The sequence below is a fragment of the Haliotis asinina genome, chromosome 1, assembly GCF_037392515.1.
Source record: "Haliotis asinina isolate JCU_RB_2024 chromosome 1, JCU_Hal_asi_v2, whole genome shotgun sequence".
Taxonomy (NCBI): Eukaryota; Metazoa; Mollusca; class Gastropoda; order Lepetellida; family Haliotidae; genus Haliotis; species Haliotis asinina.
In genome coordinates, this window is record NC_090280.1 from 54,761,242 (window position 1) to 54,780,268 (window position 19,027).

General features: G+C 38.7%; 1 protein-coding gene and 1 pseudogene across 1 annotated transcript; both read left to right on the forward strand.

Annotated features, from left to right (window-relative positions):
• The first annotated feature begins 640 nt into the window (after window positions 1-640).
• LOC137285851 (uncharacterized) lies at window positions 641-3,479 on the forward strand. The gene is made up of 4 exons (XM_067817762.1): window positions 641-1,696; window positions 2,835-2,903; window positions 3,048-3,137; window positions 3,330-3,479. The coding sequence occupies exons 1-4, from the start codon at window positions 641-643 to the stop codon at window positions 3,477-3,479; spliced, it is 1,365 nt and encodes a 454-aa protein (XP_067673863.1).
• Window positions 3,480-9,977: 6,498 nt separating this feature from the next.
• LOC137285819 (uncharacterized) lies at window positions 9,978-12,416 on the forward strand (annotated as a pseudogene).
• Window positions 12,417-19,027: the final 6,611 nt, after the last annotated feature.

Consider the following 19,027-nt stretch of genomic DNA (forward strand, 5'->3'; position numbering starts at 1 on the left):
ATCTTTCATCTAATTTATTTTTCTTTCAATCCTCAATATGCTCCATTTGCATTGTTGTTACCGTCAGACATCCCAGAGACAAAAGTGCATTAAATGACGCTTAGATGAAGTGTTAAAGTGAAAGTAAATATCACAAGACCTTCCTACAAAATTAATACGTTATCAGGAAGCATCTATGTACACATGTACTACCATATAAAGCATATACCTAGTCAGCATTGTTTTTGCTGAGTCATTTCATTTGACATTTGTCGCACTTGAACCTAATGTCAAATAGTACTCCACCAAAGGTCGTTTTAACTCAACTTGATGCACATACGTGTTCGTGTCATATTTCACTGACGAAATGTAATCCACAATGTGTTCGATATTTCTGCAAAACAATGGCTTTTGAATCTCATCGATTTGTTTATCCTACATTCACAAAAGGGTTTTTTTTAACTTACACCACACCATTACTTCGAAGTGGAATGTACACAAGCAGCACTGCATCATGCATACATACTGAGTACATTTCATTTCCTGACTCAGTTATATCAACTTAACATCACCTCATTCAGCGACAAAAGTCGGTATTTGATGTGACAGAATCAGACTTCTGACGGGACTAAGGTGGAAGCTAGAGTTCTGTAGAGTAATCATGTCTCGTGTTCAACCACAGCATGCATCGATTTCGTCTGATGAGAACAAAGTGACAATGATGTCCAAGTCTGTTCTACACATCCTTAACCCAGTGCTAACCTTTATGCGTATTTGTGGAACATGCACTGGTCCAAATGTTACTGTGGAGAATATTGCATGCAGTGACTACCGTTTCAGGCTTCGTCACAAAAAGAACTGGTTCCAGATACTTTATTGCGTTTTCGGAACCTCTCATGTCTGGATTTTCACCGGAATACTTGCTTATAAACTTGTGTTTTTTGAACCAATGTCAAGAGAATGGATTATAGCTTTCCAATTTCTGGTTATGAATATCACAACATCTTGTGATCATACATGGTCCTCAATGAACTTTCGGGATGGTTCTTATCAATCTTGGGTGAAGGATTTCTACTTGTATGAACAAAGGTACGGTGTTCATGAAAATATGAAACGTATGGTGAAGAAAAGTAGGATCCTTGTAGCACTTGTGATGTTCTTTGGGATTTGTATATCTGGTTTCATGTCAACTTATGCCCTGGCCATCCGCGAAGTTGGAGAAATTGTGTGTGTTGTCGATGGAGCTTTGAGTTGGTTGAACTATTTAATATCAGTGATCAATTATTTCATTTTGTGCGCTTCATTCTCGAGCTCTGTTATTCGGTTAGTGATTGGATCATATTGTCTGTGTTCGGAACTTGACGTGATAAACACCAATATGGAACGATGCGTTGAACAATACATAAAGCGTCAAGAAAGCCAGAGAATCCAGTCACAAACTGCACCTGATTGCCACAGTGAAAGAAACGAAGAATTGAAGGACATAATAGGAAGACATAAGCACATGAGCAGTTTAATATCTAGATTTGGTAACTTCATTGCTTTCGACTTGTGTATAGGATTGTTCATGTCACTCCCTCTGTCATGCTTTGCACTTTATGTCATTATGACACGCGTGGAATCACAAAGTAATGTTGCTCTGTGTACATTTATCCTGCTTGTCTGTGGCCTGGGATGCATCGCCTTATCCATAATAGGCGTGACAGTGAACGTAAAGGTGAGCATGTAGATTGACTTTGTGAGCCTATAGGACGAAATTATGATGCATTTTTGTGAAGACACTTGTGGCATGACCTCTTCTCGCATTCATGCCACGTTCCTATGAATGATATCGCATTGAGTCATCATTACTTTCCACTTGAACCTTTCCATGTACACCGATTAAACATTCCATCTATGGTTAGTCACAAAATCATGTCTAACAGTTTTCTCACACACGGAAGTTGATCGATGCTGAAGTTTAATTGGACATTTGTGAGAGATTCAACTGATATTGCGAATGTAGGAACACAGGGTGGGGATTGTTAACCTCAACTTTTGACTACCATTATTTATTGTTACAGTTCTGACAAGGTACAAATAACAAGTCGACCTTTTGTAAAGGATAATTTGCTAATATAGCTTAAGACCATCGTGTAGTGAGTGAGTCAGTAACGATTCAAATCACATCGGCAATAGGTCAGTCATATCCTGACTGAAACTAATACTAAATTGAATATATATGCAAAAAATATATAAAAACCTGTCAACAAAGGACAACAAAACTACCTAACATATATCATTAAAGACAAAAAACTATTTGGGGACAATAAAGAGTAAAAATGGTCTATTGACCTCCAAACTCTGAAGATAGATCACAATACTAGGGACCATGAGGATTTACAGTACTTTTGTTACCTATGTGGATCCTAACTGGAAGAACATTGCGTTCCTTGAAATACAGGTTCACGTTCGAATACAGGACGAATGTATTTAAATCGTACAGCAGACTTCAGATTTAACACGTAACGTCTTATGAGACAACCTATGCTATCGATTCTGATTGTTAATGAGAGGTGTTGAACCACAATGACCTGTTTCTTAATCCTTGTTTGTGGTCTGTATGTACAATTGTAGGATACAGCATCTTTCAAAGTTTGCGTGGAAATGTATGGTTTGGTAGACAGTTTTGGGAATAATACAGAGCTAGAAATTCACGGGTTTGATATATTCCACAGTAACATTCACAGATAATTGGAAGCATTTTTTCAGGTCATGCACACACTTCCTGCATTTGTGATCGAACCATTCGATGAATTATTTGTCCATAACACAAATAGATCACTCTTACAGTCTCTAACGTGTGGTTATTACAGGCACACACTGCTCTTCAATGCATGCTGAAGATCCCAACAAACGACCTCAGCGAATCAACCATGAGAGCAGTGAGTACAAAAATGTCTCCCCAAGGCTCGATTTGAGTGAGTGAGTAAATGACTGAATGAATCAGTGAATTTTACCATAAGTATATTTAATGATGAGCTAAGGAGTTTGAGATATTTTCATAACCGAGAACATTTCCGTCACAGGTGAACCAGTTCACAAGCCTACTGACTGGGACAACAATTGGGTACAACGTGTATGGCCTCTTTACTATCAGTCCACCGACTCTGCTCAGTGTAAGTGGATTTCTATGGGGTTTTCATAAGAAGATTTCAAACAAGAAAAAACATGAACTTTCTTTCACATGGAAATGTTTTTGGTATTTTCCCATGTTTATATAGTTTTTACAGAATATTTGACAATATGTTTCTGTAGAGTTGTAATGTACCGGACATGGGTACTTGATGGATACTTTTGTATTGTTACAGATTGTTGGAACGTTGGTAACCTACGTTGTGGTGGTTGTGCAGTTTCGTCAACCGGACTCTCAGACAAGCCTCAGCACATTGTGTCAAGATCTACTGGCTAATGTTACCATACTGTTGGAGGATATTCGCAACGGATCATTGGCTTCATAAAGGTTTTCACATCGTCTCTCAACATGGATCCACTGCCGTCCTGAAGTTTCAAAACGTCTGAATTATGCTCTATATGTGTAATGGAACATGACCCTATGTAAAACCGTTTTGTGCCTTTTTGTTCTGTTTGTGTGACGTGTTACTGTCAGTTGTTACTTGTACAACAACTGTTTAGGAGCCCTGAAATGGCAATGAGTTACGTGTGACGCCGACATGCCGTGGTTCACGCTTCAGACAGCTTAGAAGCTGTATGTTAGGGCACACGTTTGCCTTGTCATTCAAGGCGGGGCAATTTGCTGTGCAGATTAATGTCTCTTTGTCAGCTGTTATCATAAGTTCTAATACCAGCACCATACACATTAATCACTTTGAACATTTCGCCGATATCCAGATGACAGGTTGTGAGAAACTAAAATATTGTTAAAATTCAAGCCACATCGGCAGAAACATCAGGTCATGTCCTCGAATGGGTCACTATGTTCCCTAATGTGGCCCCTGACACAGTTTCATGGTACAGTCCTGTCCGACGCTGATGAATTTGTTCGAGATCTGCCTCTGTTCAGCCAGCAGTGGATGGATACCGAGTAGAATGAGATATCACGTAACCACCCGACACGTCAAAGACAGTTTAGGTCGACTTTGAACGTGATAATGGGAAAACGCCATACAAATGGACTGTTATCATTGTGATATACTATCCCAAGAAATAAACGCATAGACGAAAAATCTGTCGAGAAAAGTTTCAAACATGTATAACTCGTCCATAAATAGACTTTAGTGCATGAATTTTATATCAGTAATGAGTGCATGTGCTTTAGAAGAAGGTAATGTCTATAAAACAAATAATATACTTCTAGACAGCGAAGACGTTGATGACGACGTAGCACGACCCTGACGTAGGGTTTTCTGGTTCTCAAACGAACCTCTTTCAGCCTGTTCCGTACAGTTTGACCTGACATCCTCTGAAGCCCAGGTGCCCTGGCTGTTGTGCTCTCACCCGTGGGAGTACCTGTAGTCATGCAACTGTAGTACCCGCATGTACCTATTTGAGTTGCAGTGGTAACTCTAGATCTGCCTGAAAAGGGGCGGTGATTTCTTATATCTGTTTGGCTGCAACGAGCTGCAAGTCATTACATCTTGCTCAGAGTAACATTCAGATGCCTGGCAACAGAAGAGTTGTAAAAATACAAATCGCCTATGCGTTTCTTTTGGAGGTATGGTTTATTAGAAACGATGAAATAGCTTGGTAGTGTTGCGTACCCTTGAAGTGCCAGAAACCAAGTCTCCCTCCCTCCCTCCTCTTACTCTGCGACGCTCCACTCCATTCCACACCACACCTCTCCTCTCCCTTCCTCCTCCTTCACTCCCCTGGCGCTCCGTTCTACTCCACTCCACCCTAGCCCACTCCTCTCCGCTTCGCTCCACACCACTCCTCACTCCACCACCGCTGCACTCTCTCAAGGTTTGGGAAGCTTCGCAAATTAGCAAGGTATTTCAATACAATAATATGATGTCATGTCTGTTTTTAGTTCTCTTTGACTCCTGTCTTATTAACACTTCATATGAGATAATTCACAATATATCTAATACGCTTCTCATATGGATACTTGATCAAGCGATACTTATGTACTAGTATCGTTTCAAACACGCACCTACTGAATCATAATATTCTGCAGCAAAATGGACAGTTTGAACACGGCATTCCATTAACCACGCACCCTTAACCCACACACTAACACGGCAACATGGATGTTCATTTATCATTGTTCTGAGTTCGAATCACGGGTATCTCAGCTGAAAACCATGCTCAAAGCGAATGGCAGGAACACCTCTAAACAACAACAGCCACCGAAAGGTGTCGTCTACAAAATCAACTGCGACTGTGGCGAGGCATATGTAGGTGAAACCTCCCGGCCAATAAACATCAGAATCATAGAACACTTATCATCTACAACCAATTCAGATCGGAAATCTGACCTATATCAGATCGGAAATCTGACCTAAATCTGACCGCTATATCCGACTACATGATGAAATGTCCCAATCACAGCATAATTTGGGACAGTGTAGAGATATTATCCAAAACCCACAAGGACTTCACCCAAAGAAAACTGGCAGAAGCAGTTCAAATCAGGAGACACAAACCCTCAATCAGCAGAGATCAGGGATATCTCATCCCAACTGCATACAATGAACTCATAAAAATAACAGATTAGAGCCACCATTACTAATTACCATATCAGCCATGTATACTTTGTCACAGCTACAGCCACTATTGGCTTCCTCTTATTGTCTCATCATTACTACCACCCATTGTTGTTGTTGTTAATCCCCCGCCTTTGATTCATACCTACATGTTGTTATTACTCTATCCCTGTCCATGTATATAAGTCTGTTCTGTGATGTATTACTCCACTCTTGCTTGACAACGGTATAAGGATCCATACCGAAACGTCGCATCATATGCAATAAAGAAGTTGTTATCCATAAAGAATCTTACCCTCTTATCTTGTGACAGGCAGATATCTATTTTTAACGCCGCTTAGGCACACTCAAATTAGAACTCGAGTTTCCCTTCACCTGCATCACACTGGGTTAACAATGAATGGTCACAGAAATACATGAGCGTTAAGAAAATAGTCGATTGTGTAAAAGTCAGTGAGTTGAGTTTTACGCCGCACGCATTATTCCAGGTAGTGATCAACAGCATGAGCATCGATCTGCGCAATGTGGAACCTATTAGTTTGTATATTGCTTTACGCCGCACTCAGCAGTATTAGTGGTATGGAAATGTCAGGTTCTGATCTTTCCAGTAGTTTGTATATTGCTTTACGCCACATTCAGCCGTATTCCTGCGTTACACTGGCATAGCAGTGAGTGTTCACAGAAATACATGAGGATTAAGGAAATACTCGATTTTGTTACAGTGAGTGAGTTGAATTTTACGCCGCACTCAGTACTATTCCACCTATATGGCTGTGGTCTCTAAATGATCGAATCTGGACCAGACAATCCAGTGATCAACACCTGCGTAATTTGGAACCTATGACCCACAAACAAAACAGTTAGTGTATGGGAAATGTCAGATTGTAATCTTTCCAGTACTTTGTATATCTGACTTTGCCATCCAGTTTCTTTTTCTGCAGTTTGTGAATTTTGTGGTCGTGTCAGCAGTGTTGACTCAGTGCCAAATGATTGTAACAATTACCACAATGGACGGTCCAGCTGGCGTCCAAAGAAACTGTTCAAGTGAAGATAGCCTCGGAGGGTGTATGGAGGAAGTCTGAAGACCGTCAGTATTGCCCTTGAGGCAATCCTAGTTATGTTATTCTTATTTTTTTAGTATGACCTTTTCCCAGTAAAATATGTTCATTTGAGAGAGTAGTTCTTAGTCTACCGATGCCATTGTGAGTTGAGGGACTCGCTCAGAATGTCAGTGTTCCAGAAAGGAAGATCAGGAATCTTGAATAAAACCCGACACATGTTGCCTCGCGGTGAGAGGACGGGCACGAGGTCTTAGCCAAGTGTGGGGCCATGGGGGAGCTGTAGGAGAGCCTCCCCATCAATTTATACTAAACACCACTGACAGCTAGAGATCAACTGATAATTATTAGCCATATACTGGCTATGAATACAGCAGATTGGTACAGACTCTGAAGCTATGAAAATCTAGACTTGCCACATTTTCTAGACTTGCTTGGGCTCTCTTGGATATATATACTTCAGGGTCTGTACGACAGACTACGTTTTAGTTAATATCTTATAATACATACTGTAGTCAATATTTTAACAAAACGCGACGCGCGACAATGCGACATTTCATCAAAATGTCGCGTTGTCGCTTTATCGCGTGTCGCGTTTTAGTTAATATCTTATAATTCACACTGTAGTCAATATTTTAACAAAGCGCGACGCGTGGTAATGCGTGAATACGACATTTCATCAAAATTTTATTAGTTACGGCGGAATGTAAAAAAAAAATATGACAAGCATGATTATTTTTCGATATTTTTAAAGGGTTCAAATAGCCAGCAATGGACATCAGAACAATGATAAATGAACGTACATCTAGTCGTGAAGTCCAGAGTGGTTGAGTGTCGTTGCTTAACTGAATGGTTCTATTCAGACTGACCCTTTTGCTGATTTTTTTTGTGGATATAAGAGCCGTAGGTTTGAAACGATACAAGTACATGTATATCGCTGGATCTAGTATCCGTATGAAAAATTTATGAGGCATATTGTGAATCAGGCTATGTGCAGGATTAATAATATAGGTTTCAAACAGAAATGAAAACGGGCATCACAATACATCATTGTAATGAAATACCCTGCTATGTATACCAATAAACCTTGGGTGAGTGGAGTGGAGCGGCGAGAAGAGTGAGAGGAGTGAGGGAACCACATTAGGGAACATAGTGACCCATTCGAGGACATCACCTGATGAATTTGCCGATGTGGCTTGAATTTTAACAATATTTTAGTTTTTCACAACCTGTAATCACAACCTGTCATCGAAATCTCCAAAGTGATTGATGTGTATGGTGCTGGTATTCGAACGTATGATAACAACTATCTGGTGTGACTAAGAGACTAACTCTGCTCAGCAAATTGCCCCGCCTTCAATGACAGGGGGACAGTGCGCCGTGATTACAATGAATAGTTGCGCTACTAATTCGTTTTGCTGCTAGAAAACACTTGACTGGCTAAATACATTTGCAATATGTAAAACAATCAAGAAAGATTTGTATTATGTTCAAGAAGAGAAGGTCCATTGCCATTTCGAGCACTCCTTCATTTTAAAAACCAAAAGACCAGTGAAGTCTGGAATAGAGTATAACATTTTCTGCGCATGCATAGATTAATTGACTTTCTACACATGCGCACCGGTAACAAAAAGGGCGACAACGCGACAATGCGATATACATTTTGTCGCATTGTCGCGTGTCGCGTTTCAGTTACTTTGTTAAATGCATACTGTGGTCAATATTTTAATAAAGCGCGACACGCGACAGTGCGACATCGCGACATTTTGATGAAATGTCGCGTTGTCGCATTGTCGCGTGTGGCGTTTTAGTGAATTCTTACATATCTCAGATAGGACGACAATGCGACAACGTTACATATTTTGACCTTGAAAAGTGTCGCCATGTCGCGTGTCGCACTTTGGAGGAACAGAGAAAATGTTATTCGAAATGCGACACGCGACATCGTGACAATGCGACAAACAGGCGAAATGTCGCGTTCTCGCATTGACGCGCTTTGGTTAATTTTTTCTTCATTTTGCTTGTTTTTGAGAGGGCGACAATGCGACAACGCGACAATGTCCGGTCTCGGATTCCATAGATGAGGGGGATGGTGTAGACGTCGATCCTCCTCGTACCAAACATGCTCTATTGGGGAGAGATCCGGTGAATTTGCAGGCCAAGGAAGTAAGTCAACGTTGTGGTGTTGCAAGAAATTCATAGCATAACGTGCCCTATGAGGGTGGGCATTGCCATGTTGGAATGTTAACCCAGGGCCAAGATTCAGTCGCATGTGATATGCAAACCAACCATTCATTTTGCATATACCTTTCCAAGAACAGACCGAATATTTACTGTTTCACAACACATACCACATATGCATATATACCATGTTTTGTTCTTATACACACACAAACACACACACACACAAACACACACATACACACACATATATATAGTTCATGTATAAGCATGAATACATGTTCATGTGTGTGTGTAAACTAAAGCAATATAGCATTGTAGCTATTCTCTACACTAATTGTATATTGATTATGTGTTTCAGAATTCACATTTCTTATCCTGTGTGATGATTTGAACACTATAATAAAATATTTTCGTATATTTCATGTAATTTATTGTTCTTTCAATCCTCAATATGTTCCATGTACATTGCTGTTACCGTCAGACATCCCAGAGACAAAAGTGCATTAAATGACGCTTGGATGAAGTGTTAAAGTGAAAGTACATATCACAAGACCTTCCTACAAAACTAATACCTTATCAGGAAGCATCAATGTACACATGTACTACCATATAAAGCATATACCTAGTCAGCATTGTTTTTGCTGAGTCATTTCATTTGACATTTGTCGCACTTGAACCTAATATCAAATAGTGCCCCATCAAAGATCATTTTAACTCAACTTGATGCACATACGTGTTCATGTCATATTTCACTGACGAAATGTAATCCACAATGTGTTTGATATCTCTGCAAAACAATGGCTTTTGATTCTGATCGCTTTGTTTATCCTATATTCATAAGAGGACTGTTTTACTTACACCACACTATTATTTCGAAGTGGAATGTACACAAGCAGCACTGCATCATGCATACACACTGCGTACATTATGTTTGCTGAGTCAGTTATATCAACTTAACATCACCTCATTCAACGACAAAAGTCGGTATTTGATGTGACAGAATCAGACTTCTGGCTGGATTAAGGTGGAAACTAGAGCTCTGTCAGTAACCATGCCTCGTGTTCAGCCACACCATGCATCTATTTCGTCTGATGAGAACAAAGAAACAACGATGACCAAGTCTGTTCTACACGTCCTTAGCCCAGTGCTAACCTTCATGCGTATTTGTGGAGCATTCACTGGTCCAAATGTTACTGTGGAGAATATTGCATGCAGTGACTACCGTTTCAGGCTTCGTCACAAAAAGAACTGGTTCCAGATACTTTTGTGCGTTTTCGGAAACTCGTATATTTGGATTTTCACCGGAATGCTTGCTCATAAACTTGTATTTTTTTAACCAATGTCAAGAGAATGGATTATAGCTTTCCAATTTCTGGCTATGAATATCACAACATCTTGTGCTTATACATGGTCCTCAATGAACTTTCGGGATGGATCTTATCAATCTTGGGTGAAGGATTTCTATTTGTATGAACAAAGGTACGGTGTTCATGAAAATATGAAAGATATGGTTAAGAAAGGTAGGATACTTGTAGCGCTTGTGGTGTTCTTTGGGATTTGTATACCTGGTTTCATGTCAACCTAAGCCCTGTCCATCCGCGAAGTTGGAGAAATTGTATGTGTTGTCGATGGAGCTTTGAGTTGGTGGAACTATTTAATATCAGTGATCAATTATTTCATTTTGTGCGCTTCATTCCCGAGCTCTGCTATTCGGTTAGTGATTGGATCATACTGTCTGTGTTCGGAACTTGACGTGATAAACACCAATATGGAACGATACGTTGACCAATACATAAAGCGTCAAGAAAGCCAGAGAATCCAGTCACAAACTGCACTTGATTTCCACAGTGAAAGAAACGAAGAATTGAAGGACATAATAGGACGACATAAGCACATGAACAGTTTAATATCTAGATTTGGTAACTTCATTGCCTTCCACGTGTGTATAGGATTGTTCATGTCACTTCCGCTGTCATGCTTTGCATTGTATGCTATTATGACACGCGTAGATTCACAAAGTAATGTTGCTGTGTGTACCTTTATCCTGCTTGTCTGTGGCCTGGGATGCATCCCTTTATCCATAATAGGCGTGACAGTGAACGTAAAGGTGAGCATGTAGATTGACTTGGTGATACATATAGGACTAAATTCTCGCATTCATGCCACGTTCCTATAAATGATATCGCATTGTGTCATCATTACTTTCCACTTCAACATTTCCATTTACACCGATTAAACATTCCACACATGGTTAATCACAAAATCATGTCTAACAGTTTTCCCATCGACCGAAGTTGCTAAAATTTTAATGAACATATGTAATTTAACTGATATCACAAATGTTGGAACGTAGGTTGGGAATGTTAGCCTCAAATGTTGACGACCATTATTTATTTTTCCAGTTCCATTAAGTCGACCTGTTGCAAAGGATAATTTGCTAATATAAGTTAAGAACATTGTGTAGTAAGGGAGTCAGTAAAGATTCAAATCACATCGGCAATAGGTCAGCCATATCCGGACTGAAACTAATCCTAAATTGAATATATATGCATGTAATATCTAAACCCCGTCAATGACTTCTTTCTTAATCCTTGTTTGTGATCTGTGTGTACATTTGTAGGATACGGCATAATTCAATGTTTGTGTGGCAATGTATGGTTTGGTAGACAGTTTTCGGAACATTACGGAGCTAGACATTCAGGGGTTTGATATATTACACAGTAACATTCATAGATAATCGGAAGCACGTTTTCAGGTCATGCACACACTTCCTGCATTTCTGACTGAACCATTTGATGAATGATTTATCCATAACACAAATGAATCACTGTTACTGTCTCTAGCGCGTGTTCATTACAGGCACACACTGCTCTTCGATGCATGCTGAAGATCCCAACAAACGACCTCAGCGAATCAACCATGAGAGCAGTAAGTACAAAAAATCTTGACAATGCTAGATTTGAGTGAGTGAGTAAGTGACTGAGTTAAGTTTACAACAAACATACTTAAAGATGAGCTGAGGTTTTTGAGATTTTTTTCATAACTGAGAACATTTCCGTCACAGGTGAACCAGTTCACAAGCCTACTGACTGGGACAATTGGGTACAACGTGTATGGCCTCTTTACTATCAGTCCACCGACTCTGCTCAGTGTAAGTGGATTTCTATGGGGTTTTCATAAGAATATTTCGAAAAAGAGCAAACATGAACTTTCTTTTACATGGAAATTTTGGGTATTTTTCTCATGTTTAGATACTGAAGTTTGGATAAAATGTTTCTGTAGATTTGTAATTTAACGGGCATTTAACGGTTACAAACTGCATGCTTCCGTATTGTTACAGATTGTTGGAACTTTGGTAACCTACGTTGTGGTGGTTGTGCAGTTTCGTCAACCGGACTCTCAGACAAGCCTCAGCACATTGTGTCAAGATCTACTGGCTAATGTTACTCTACTGTTGGAGGATATTCGCAACGGATCATCGGGTTCATAAACGTTTTAACATCGTCTCTCAACATGGACCTACTAACGTCCTGAGGTTTCAAAACGTCTGAATTATGCTCTAAATGTGTAATGAAACATCACCCTATTTAAAACCCTTTTCTGTCTTTTTGTTCTCTGTTTGTGTGACGTGTTACTCTCAGTTGTTACTTGTACAACAACTGTTTAGGAGCCCTGAAATGACAATGAGTTACGTGTGACGTTGACATGCCGTGGTTCACGCGTCAAACAGCTTAGAAGCTGTGGACTGAATAATTTCTAATCAACAGACAGCTATGTGTGTGTTCTCATCGATGGAGCATATTGAACACACGAATCATACGGATCAGTGTTAATGTTGTCAATGGTTAAACAGGTTGTCCGTAAAGTTTTTGATGATATGTTTCTTCATGAGAATCGATGTCAACACATGTTTGCTTCAGGAACATGTAAAAGCATACATTGTCGAAATGTTTCTCAAATGAACATGTGCGTAAAAACCATGCGGAGTGACCAGATCTTTTACCAGAGGTAACATCAACTGAATTCGTATAAGACAGACTCAATTTAGATTCCTGCACTCTGTGTTTTCCAATTTTAAACATTTTGCATTTGAGTGTAGTCATCTGAATGTTACATTATTGTTCTTGACAAAAATTGTACACCTTTGAGAGAATAAGTAATTGCTATCAGCATGTTTACAGGTTGTGAACTGACTTAGCACTGGTATTAATGTATCATTGGTATTTAGTTTAGTTGTCATCTGTCAATTCGAATGTCTCTTTTTTAGGTCGGAAAACGGAAAAGTATATCTGTGGGCCATTTAAGTTGGTATTAGTTTCACAATACTGTGACAAACGCTTTGATATACCTACGCAAAGATGACACAGGTTTCTGATCACGTTTATTCACACAAAAACGGTCTGCAGTTATGATGGGTCTTGGTGGCATATATCATCAGCGTTGTGTGGAGCTGAGTAACTTCTCAACAGAATGTTTGTTTAACACTACCGTCAGTTGAGCAATGATTCTGTTGAATGTAACTAAGTATCCTACAGAACTGCCCAAAAGGATAGATGACACCTGAACCTGTAAGTAAGAGAAGCGAAAAAAGGCATTCACATATGTTATGAACGTGCTCCTGTATGTGTAAATTTATGTCAAAATTTATACAAACTGATTCTTAATTATTATGGATTTGAACTCACTTCTTGTACTTGTAGCACTTACGAGATCTACCACTAGTCTAACATTAAACTTTCTCCGCTGTCAACAATTTTCAATGACTGCACCTGCCTTCACTGGGGAATATCTATAATGGGTGAGTTAATAGGTTAGATATTTATAGACGTGTATAATCATTTATTGTAACCTTGTTTATTATTTATTCAATATAATATTGCACATTATCGATTGTCTGCGTTTTATTTTGCTGGTCAAATGTGGGGAATCACAAGTTTTTATCTCAAGACAAGAAAAGGCGAAGAATGCACATAGTCTTCTACTATAAACACCATTTAACAGATGTTCAACCGTTACTTATACAGGGACAGATACATTTCAGGTCACGGGTCAATTCAAATTCAGAATAGAGTGACCAGACTTCATGTAAGGAAGCATGGCAAAAAGAAAACACTAGAACTGTAGATACAAGGCATTTAAGGAAAGGTTTTTAGAATTAAATTGTCAACCAAAAGATATATTTACACATACACGAAAGCCACAGGTGAGTTTGTAAAGATATAATGGTAAAATGTGCGATTTTAGTGTTCTCTAAAGAGCCACAAACAACTACCTTACTCCACGAAGTGGTACGCATGAAATTCTTCTGTTCAGCAGCTAGCGTAGCGCAAATGGAAGTGACTGATGCGATGGCACCCACCCCCTGTGTCTAGTAATAGTCAATTCATACTCAGGAAAACAAATACATATTTGTGTGTAACTTGTTAAACGCCGAACTTGACCATGTTAAAATATTTCAGTGGATTCATTTTACCATTATGAATTTCCGAATGCTCACACAAAAGATCAATGCATGGAATCAACGCCAGAAAACATTGTTCAAAATAGTCCCCAGAACGAAACGAGTGGATCAACAATACCGGTAACATGCTTTACTCGAGACACATTCTTTCATGTCACATGACTCCTGCGAAGGAATATTTGGATCCGTGCATCGTACTTCTCTGTCATCGAAAGCATTCGAGCATTAGGAACCATTTGGAATTTTGGAACGTGTGAGTCACATATGCGTATAGTTCCATGCACGAATGTTGTTTGAAATGTTGAAACAAACCCATACTTGCTTACTGTCGACCAGAAATACAGTGTTGTCGTCCATCACCTGACAGTTGAGATGCGATATGTTAAATGTGTACAATGAATAACAACTAATTTGGAGACATAGTTGCTCACATAGTTTCATCCCAAAAGGTTCCTTGTGCTCGAATGCTTGCTTTGTCATGATGATCAGTAGAGATCTTAAAAATGAAATTTTGTTGAAGCGTCTTACATTGATAGACGTAGAGGCATTATGGAATCTAAGGGAGAATGTGTAGACTGACGATGATGATCGTATGTACATGGCTCATTACAATCTCAGAGATCCTGAGCAGGTACTCTATTAGTCGTTCTGAGAACTGAGAGTAACAAGTAACTCTAAACTGAACATTCAGAAGGAAAACAGGTTTCAGATGAAGCATGTTCTGATACACATGAAGTATAATACAAACATATTGTAACGTCAAGATACAACTGACCGTCACTATGTCCAAGATGATAGACTATATGAAAACATTTATGAACATGATGATGCGTTACGCATATCTTCCAACAACAGAGTAACATTAAGACTTATCTGACAGTCCAGTGAACGAAACTGCAGAACCACCACAGCGTAGGTCACCAAAGTTGCAACTATCTGTAACAAGATCAAAGCATAAACTTTGAACACTTCACTCTAATTGTAACGGAGGTCTTCAGAAACACTAGTCACAGTTCCAGGTAAAAGTCATTTTATGTCTGTTTTGTTTTGAGATCTTCTGATAAAATCATGTATAAATCACCTTACACGGAGGACAGTCGGTGGGCTGATAGCAAAAAGGCCATACACATTGTAACCATTGTCCCAGTTAGCAGGCTTGTCAACTGGTTCTCCTGTGACAAAGTTATCACCGTTTTGAAAATAATCTGAAACTCCTCAAATCATTGTGTGCAACAAGAAGCTGAAATCACATCGAATATATTTCGGTTAATATGATTGCTGAATGACTATCACCATCCACTGGCACACAAGAAATGACACAGTACTGTCATGTGTAAAAAGAGCAAAGGGCTCAACCAGTGATTTTTGTTTTGTCCAATATATATTTTGAAAAACAAATCCAACAGAATATTTACTAAAATCAGTTTTAACGGGACACGAGCTTTAAAGTTCAAAGCAGAATGAACAAAGAAAACCGTACAAGAACACATGCACTGAAATCTAAATTCCGAATTCCTAAATTCTTTGCACTCACTGTTCTCATGGTTGTTTCGCTGATGTGAACTGTCGGGATCTCTAGCATGTGAGCACACTCACTCACTCATTTTATCATCAGCCTAGCAGAGAAAACGCTGAAGAAACGCCCTTGATCCACGTAAAAACAGAGAAAGTTGGACCAATAGTAATCTCATGCCAAGACCATTCGGTTACAAGGCAGGTCTCATATTTTAAATTCAGTGATATTGCAACACAAATATAGCAGTTAATCTATTAATATAAGCAGGTTAATCTATGGTGATATTGTCAAAAGCGTTTATAAAAGCGCTAGGAAAAGATTTATTAAGTCACATACTCATTGACCAACAACAGTCAATGTTACTGTGGCAATGCTTGTGAAAATTTTTCATCACTTCCTAATGGAATGTAAATTTTGCAACATTCAAAGAGAGATATTAATGTTAAATCTAAAAAGTAGAGTAAAACATAACTTTCCAATCACACTGCCACTGATATTATATGGAAGTCCTGATAAGACACCTGAACAGAATAAATACGTTTTTAAATGTGTGCAAACTTATATTCAACAGTCAAAACTTTTTGTGCGATTACATAAATTACGTTACTTTCATTTTCCTATCTCTTCTCTCTATTCTTTTCTCAGATGTATATATTTAAAACTGTACGTATGTAAATATTGGAGAGCGGATATTTTAAGTTGGATAACTTGTCCCCAATCTCGTTCACATTTGGGAATAAAATATGTTTAAATCAACAATGTAAATTAATCTATAGAAACATGTTTATGACAAGTTAAACATTTTAAAACATTGTCGAATCTACCCTTGCTTCCCATCAATACAGTCAGCAGTCTGATTAAGTCACACCAAACGCCGACCTTTATCGACAAACGAGGGAATGTTAAATTGCTATTACTGACTCTGAAAAATATCTCTTATGGAAATAGGATGGCAAATTGATCAGAACATATAAGTGTTTTGAAGTAGACTATTTTGTAAACTCGGAGAGAACGATAAAGTGTAATTAACGCAAAGCACGATCTGTGGATTATACAAGACTGATCGCACGAATAATATAGTGGAGACATATTGTTTAAGTGTTTCTTGGCATTTGGTTCAGATGCGACATAAGTGCAAAATATTTAAAGACATCAGACAGATCAACTGTTAATTCTGCGATATAATCTCGTAGTATTTGTGCTCACTCCAACACTCCATCTGGGTTCCATGTAATACACGTTTGTCCGTTGGGTGTCTGGCAGTAATATCAAGTCCTTTGGAGCACATTGACGACTGATTGTGCAATAACTTACACTGAATGAAAGAAAGTGGTCTCGCGTTGTCACGTGTACAAACACAAAGTGTGGGAACACTCTTAAATTTGATAGTCAGAAATATACATGGTGACGTCATTTAAACTCTCAGACAAATGCAACCTTTTCTGTGCTTCATGGACGCTTTAAATGACATGTTGGAACTTGCACTGACGAGACCGATTCAATAGTTATTGACTGTGTGAAATGAAACATTATTGAAAAAAGCGAAATACAGGGTGCTCAAACACAAAAGCACCATGTTTGATTTGGTGAATCGGTTCTTCTAAATTAATCTTTTATATACAAAGGATATCTCCCACATTCACCATAGACCATACATGTTGGTGTTGACTGCCCAACACAAAGAAACCTTTTACACGCTAATAGATGTATTTTTTCGATGCTTTCAAAACGCTGGAATCGCAATATGTCGGATCCGTATAGTAAGGTAAGCTGTATTTGTGAATCAAATATCTTAAAAAATATATTAGGTGTCAACATGCCAAAGTTAGGCACAACTGTCAATGAACTGATTAATGCTTTACTTGCTCGCAATGCCAGTTCAGCAAATCAACTTTTTCAAATTAATGGTTGTATTAAACATAAAACCAAGATATGTGTACTGATTTCTTACAGTTGATTATCAAAACTCCATCTTTCAGTTGATCATATGTGTTTTATCAAGGTTCACGGATACGTTCCATGTCTTTGTGTAACGTCCTAAAATATTTCATTGTGTCCGAAGTCCAACAACTAATTATGATAGAAGAATAACATCATCGGCATATTAGATCCAGAAACATTTGGACACCATGCTTTCCATTTGCAACGATTTCGTAGTATAAGTCATTGATAAAAAGGATAGGGCTGAGAACACAAAACCTTGTCTCAGTCAAAATGGTCAATGAAATCATCACCGCAGCATACGCAAGTTTTCACATTATCAGAACATTGCTTTCAGAACTTAGTATATTTTCCCTTTAAGCCCAGAAGTAACTAAACAGTACCAAAGTTTTGGACGATCAACAGAATCGAAAGCTCTGCGAAAATCAACAAAAGCAACATATAACTTCCGCTTTTGGAAGCATTTTTCTACTTGGACAAGCACAGTAAATATATGATCTGACGTTAAGTATTTTTCTAAAACCTGCATGCGATTCAAGAATAACACCTTGCATGTTTGTCCATTTTGATAGTCGTATTTAGAACAGTATTGAAAGCTTAACCGAGAATATTCATAAGGGAGATACCTGTTATTATCAGGATTGGTACAATGCCCCTTTTTATGTATAAGGTTTAAAGTTTAACAGTGTGAGAAGGGATATTTACTGAGAGAGCCTTTCTTAGATTAGCGTAGACTTTTTGTATCATGTCATTTATATTGCATCTCGTGTGAATCCGAACCCATTCTCAAGTAAACTACAAATTCGACGAATCATAATCTTAGTCAAATGTTCAGTATCAACCTGGATCATTTCATCCATTCGTCCTGCAAGTTAATGCGACAGAGTGTCGCAGTTGGTTAACAGTGATGTTCGGGTCGTCTGCGGATATGGCCGATGTGAGCCATAATGCGGTGGCTCTGTTCTCTTCTTATACGTGTGGTTATGTCATCCTGAAACGAAGTGACGTTCGTGATAGGCTTGCCAATTTGTAAACAGACAACAACTGGTCAGTGCCTTTTAATGTTATGGGCAATTTTACCTATCACACGTAATCTGTGTCATAAAGTGGTATTTCACGACTGTAATAAGGTAATAAAATGGAGTTAAAATAGCCATGAACTAAGCAAAAAACACTCACTCTA

Coding starts and splice junctions, on each gene's coding strand:
- LOC137285851 (XM_067817762.1), top strand. CDS start 641: ATGTCTCGTGTTCAACCACAGCATGCATCGATTTCGTCTGATGAGAAC. Junction 1,697..2,834: donor GCGTGACAGTGAACGTAAAG/GTGAGCATGTAG, acceptor TGGTTATTACAG/GCACACACTGCTCTTCAATG. Junction 3,138..3,329: donor GTCCACCGACTCTGCTCAGT/GTAAGTGGATTT, acceptor GTATTGTTACAG/ATTGTTGGAACGTTGGTAAC.